We start from the raw sequence: 5,754 nt of genomic DNA on the forward strand, positions 1-5,754 counted from the left end.
ACAATAACAACACTAGTCACCAACTTATTATAACTCTTCATCCATTCTCTCTCTCTCTAAAAGTCACCATATCCACCACCCATAGGATCTAACTTTGAATGTGACTAAAGAACAGAGAGTGTGAGAGAGAGAGAGAGCTTGAGGAAGGGGTTAAGCAGATCTGCAGAAGCACTCTCAGGTATGAGAAGACCTTTAACATATGAGTTTTCCCTTAGCCTACTTCTTTTCATTGGACTTCTTGATTGTGAAGGTCTATTTTGATTTTCAATTACAAGCTCTGTTTTTTTCTTTCATTTTGATAAAGTATATGTTCATTGCATGATATAAGCATCTCTTCTCTGGATTTGGGATCTTCTTCTTCTCCAAACCGGGTGAAAAAAGATTATTTATTTAAATTTGTTTTATAGAGAAGTGCAACTTTTAATTTGATCACAGTTCTTCCTCTCTGGGTATTCCTCTCAGTTCCCCTAAATTTCATAATATATACATACTGCATGCACGAGTTAATAACACTTAGAAATACTAACTAAGATGTAATAATTTTCTTATAAATAACCATTATTAATTCACTGCCAAATGGTTCAACGCTTTGTTAGATTTCATGGCATGGTGGTCCACTCCATAAATAAGAAAATCAAGTTCCTCATGAATTATTCTTCTTATCTCACCAATAATACACACCTTTTGCATACTTACTTTTCTATGTTTTATTCCTTTAAACTTATTCGATTCTTCTTTGTTATTAATCAAAATCTAGATAGAGAGTTCCCGTAGATTCTACCGGCAGCGACAGTGACGGCGTCGAGAAGCGGCGGTGTTGGCCGCGAAAACAATGCAAAACCAGCTATGGTCTGTACCGCTAACGATTTATCAAAATGGGAAAATTTTCCAAAGGGACTCAGAGTTCTTCTCCTCCACGGCTGCGGAAACGCCATATCCGCTGCCGAGACCCGATCAAAGCTCGAGTCCATGGACTATATTGGTGAGAAAACTACTCTTCTTCAGTTTCTCTCAAACCTTTTTCTGCTTTTGTTTGATTAGAAAAATAATATAAGACTTTACAAAAAATATTTAATTATTTAATGGCTCTGTATAAATAAATAAATAAATAAATAAATCACATTTGTCATATACTTGAGTGAGACCTTACGGTGTATAGTTCACTAGTTTAATTTTAGAGTTACTTTAGCCCTATACATTCCCGTGACGATTCCTTTTTTCAATATCAATTGATATATAATAAGATTGTTATGAAATTAATGTATAATGGATTATAGTAAAGAAAAGCAACGTTTTAGACATTTTAGTTGGTTGAAAGTGGAAAACAGTAGTAAACGTTGCGCAGTTATATTTTGGAGTTTTGTTAGTTAATTACATTTATTGAATCTTGAAAGAGCTTTTACTGCATCTTAAAAAAATTCATTAATGTTGCCCTTTTGACTGAGAATAGTGGTTTTCTCGGGTTTATTGAACCGGAATCCAAACTATCCCAGTGCTTGTTTGTGCATCAATCAGTTCTTGATTTTCTTGAATCTTTCTTGCAGTCACTACATTCACTGATGAATCTGAAGCTCTCTCTGCGGTTTTCAAAAGCCAGGAGAGCTTCCACATTGCAATCATCGAGGTTAATACGAGTGCCGAGGATGAGAGTATCAAATTTCTTGAAGTTTCCAAAGGCCTTCTTCCTACTATAAGTTTGTGAACCGTACCTTTGAAGTTTCTACGAATTTTTACAATATGAATTTGCTTTTAAAAATGTGGATTTTGTCTTTGTCTTTATAGTGATTTCGGACGACCATTGCATCACAACTACAATGAAATGCATAGCGGTAAGTGACCGTGACTTGCATTTTTGCATAGATGTATACAAAAATGTTGGTTATGTGATGAAGTGTTTTCCAGCTTGGTGCAGTTGAGTTCCTTCAGAAACCACTCTCACCGGAGAAACTAAAGAATATTTGGCAGCATGTCGTTCATAAGGTTCGGTTAGTTTATACATCTTACATAAAATAGTGTAACCATCTAAGAAAATGTACATTTTTAATGTTGTTAGGCATTTAATGATGGAGGAGCTAGTGTTCCGGAATCACTTAAGCCCGTTAAAGATTCTGTTGTCTCGATGCTTAATCTCGATACCAATATGACAAGCGACGAGAAAGATCCAGCACCATCAACCCCTCAGTTAAGGCAAGTTTCACGGTTACTAGACCAAGAGAACCTAAATTTCTCTGTGGAAAATGTAAACTCCCCGACCGAGAAAGAGAACACAGAGGATCATGATGACATCGGTGAGTCCAAATTAGTCGACACTACAAATCTTGAAGACAATGTGATTGTCAAAGAAGAGAAAGGAAATAGTGAAAAGGAAGAAGAACAAGGCCAAACCGGAGATTCAGTTAATTTTCATAAGAAAGAAGATGAGATTAATAAACCTATTAATCTCATCTTCTAAAATATCTACTATTTGAAGTTCTCATTTAAATTTTGGACTCTTTCATAGTTGTTGCTAAAATATATCATGCCTCCTATACAATGCAACCTACCAACTTAAATTAAACCAAAACTTAACCAACATAGATTAGTTAAACCTAACTGGTAACACTTTTATAATATTTTTGGTTAATCTCTTAATATAATTAGATCATATAAAACTGAACCATTTTTAAATCAACGAGTTCCATATCATTCCAGACATAAGAAAAAAATATCCGACTCATTTACAACGTAAGTATACAAAGACCTTGTATGCTTATGCTCATTGATCTTCCAAAAACCAAATAATTGTGGCATAGACCAACATAGGCTCATGTTCGTATCACTAACTTTATTTCCATATATTTACTCTTCACATACATCATATCACAACATACACAGTTCTGTAAGAACATGATTTTTTTTTAATTCAAACAACCAAATAATGGTGGCATATGGTCAGTAGATTTTTTAAATATGTTTTTATATATTACATTTTACGAGACTATTTGCATAACTATGTGTATAAGTTAAAAGGTAAAAAGTGTGACAAGGCAAACTATTATACTAAAAATGAAAGAAGATTAAATACAAACTAATAACAATTACAACACAAATTATAACACTATTAAATTCTATATATTTAATAAAATATTATATATATGTCTAATATGTATATATATATATAAATGTTACACAAAATATATATAATATTATATACACATATTATATATACCATATATTATTAATTGAAATTTGACAAATCAATTTCCGCCCTTTAGGGCGGGTCCTAATCTAGAATGTAATATATAAAAAACATATTTAAAAAATCTACTGACCATATGCCACCATTATTTGGTTGTTTGAACAAAAAAAAATCATGTTCTTGCAGAACTGTGTATGTTGTGATATGATGTAGGTGAAGAGTAAATATATGGAAGTAAAGTTAGTGATACGAACATGAACCTATGTTGGTCTATGCCACAATTTTTTGGTTTTTGGAAGATCAATGAGCATAAGCATACACGGTCTTTGTATACTTACGTTGTAAATGAGTCGGATATTTTTTTTCTTATGTCTGGAATGATATGGAACTCGTTGATTTAAAAGTGGTTCAGTTTTATATGATCTAATTATATTAAGAGATTAACCAAAAATATTATAAAAGTGTTACTGACTAGGTTTAACTAATCTATGTTGGTTAAGATTTGGTTTAATTTAAGTTGGTAGGTTGCATTGTATAGAAGGCATGATATATTCTAGCAACAACTATGAAAGAGTCCAAAATTTAAATGAGAACTTCAAATAGTAGATAATCCCTAAATTAATAGATTAGATTAATAAATCATCCGGGACCAAGAACTTTTCTGGTAACAAAGCTATTCGAAAGAAGGTAATGTCAGGTTTCTCTTTATGGTTCTTAGTTTCTATACGATTCAGCCTTGTTATTGAAATCTTTACCTTCAGGTGGATTGGACACAAGAGCTGCACAAGAAGTTTGTGCAAGCGGTAGAGAAACTTGGAGTCGATGCGATACCTTCAAGGATTCTTGAACTGATGAAAGTAGATGGCTTAACTCGACATAATGTAGCTAGTCATCTTCAAGTAACTAACTCCAATATGTCGAATGTTTTACATATATTTTTGTGAAAATGTTACGAAATCTTGTGAATTTTTTGAGCAGAAATTTCGGATGCATAGGAGAAATATTCTTCCAAAGGAGGATCATAACCATAGATGGATACAATCTAGAGAGAACCATAGACAAATCCAACGGCAATATAACGGTTTCCAACAACAGCACCGTCCCGTAATGGCTTATCCCTTTTGGGGTATTCCCGGTGTTCATCCGCATGGAGCAGTTCCGCCTTTGTGGCCGCCGGCATTGCCATCTGCCGGCCAACTACCTCCATGGCATTGTAAACCAGCTTATCCAACGGTAACATTTTAAGTTCTCTTTTATATAAAGTCAAAGAGTCGAGTAACAAGGAACTAAATCAGATCTATTACAACAAGAAACGTCATTAGCTACGAAAAATTGTCATTGTTTAAGTCGTAAAATTGTACAAGTAAAACTTAGTTATTTAGATAAGATTGTTTGACAAATAAAAAAAGAATTAGATAAGATTTGGTGATGTAATGTTTAGAATTGATAGCTAAATCCTTGATTGATGTTATATTATATATTATCGTGTTTCAGTTGAATGGTAATACATGGGGTTATCCGGTTGGACCACCGGTGACCGGAACATACTTTTCTCATCCGCTAACCGGAATATTCAGTACTGCTACGGCGAATCAGCTGGTAAAATTTTCATAAATTCTCTATTTTGCGTAGGAAATAACTAATAATCTACATTAAAGTATTCATTTCCGGGTCGGTTTTGCGTTGTATTTGGGTCGGGTCAGGACGAGGAAATGATTGATCAAGTGATTAAAGAAGTGATTAGCAAACCGGGGATGCCGCTACCGCTGGGACTTAAACCGCCATCAGCCGAGAGCGTTATAACTGACCTTTCGCGTCAAGGCATCTCGACCGTTCCTTCTTCCTCTTCATCGTCCTCTTGTCTAATCAACGGCTCTTGTCGTCTTCGCTGACGTGTCTACAAAGCGGGACACATGAAAACCAGGTGTGATGACGTCATGCGTAGTGTCCTTCTCCGTATATGATGGTCCGAAGCGGAAACTGATGATTTTAGAGAGAGAGAGAGAGAGAGAGTTGAACTGTGTTTTATTTTGTCATCAAATATTTGGCTTTATTATAATAATTATCAAAAAGAATTGGACAGTGTAAATGTGGCCACGACGACAGTTCGAGGACCACAAAAAGAAATCAGCGGCCGTAAATAGATCTCGGACACGAGATTTTGAGAAGTCGGAATCTGACATGTGTATCTCTTTTGTGGCCTGTCGAAGCGGGTCCCATCTAAGAATTTAGTAGTTGAACTTTTTAGGTGATGCGATAAAAAAGTAAAGTACAACTCAATGATTCCGTGATGACATTTTGTTTTTTTTGTTTTCTATAAATCCTAAAGAAAATACAAGAGAGGGGAATTACTAACATTTGTTTCTTGTAACGGGATCAGTAAGTATGTCACTTCTAATACATAGTAAAAAAAAAAACTTCTTGCCAAAACCAGGAAAAACCCAATGAAAAACACATACGTAGTAAAAGTTGCTTTACAATATCGAATTTAAATATGGCTCATTTGGCTGAATAACCAAAACAAGAATATAAATTAGCTGAGTGGACATTATTTTTATTAATTGAGAACATAGACA

At 34.3% G+C, this 5,754-nt stretch overlaps 1 protein-coding gene across 1 annotated transcript; it reads left to right on the plus strand.

Annotated features, from left to right (window-relative positions):
* LOC108848701 (two-component response regulator-like APRR2) lies at positions 1 to 5,253 on the plus strand. The gene is made up of 11 exons (XM_057009507.1): positions 1 to 178; positions 758 to 982; positions 1,545 to 1,694; positions 1,783 to 1,829; positions 1,903 to 1,980; positions 2,054 to 2,434; positions 3,809 to 3,865; positions 3,940 to 4,077; positions 4,157 to 4,411; positions 4,673 to 4,777; positions 4,882 to 5,253. The coding sequence occupies exons 2-11, from the start codon at positions 847 to 849 to the stop codon at positions 5,068 to 5,070; spliced, it is 1,536 nt and encodes a 511-aa protein (XP_056865487.1). The 5' UTR covers positions 1 to 178; positions 758 to 846; the 3' UTR covers positions 5,071 to 5,253.
* The last annotated feature ends 501 nt before the right edge of the window (positions 5,254 to 5,754 follow it).

This window comes from Raphanus sativus, chromosome 4, assembly GCF_000801105.2.
Source record: "Raphanus sativus cultivar WK10039 chromosome 4, ASM80110v3, whole genome shotgun sequence".
NCBI lineage: Eukaryota > Viridiplantae > Streptophyta > Magnoliopsida > Brassicales > Brassicaceae > Raphanus > Raphanus sativus.

Excerpts from the sequence above, each read along its gene's own strand:
- LOC108848701 (XM_057009507.1), top strand. The coding sequence starts at position 847 with ATGGTCTGTACCGCTAACGATTTATCAAAATGGGAAAATTTTCCAAAG. Across the intron at positions 1,695-1,782 it reads AGGCCTTCTTCCTACTATAA|TGATTTCGGACGACCATTGC; the intron begins GTTTGTGAACCG and ends TTGTCTTTATAG. Across the intron at positions 1,981-2,053 it reads GGCAGCATGTCGTTCATAAG|GCATTTAATGATGGAGGAGC; the intron begins GTTCGGTTAGTT and ends TAATGTTGTTAG.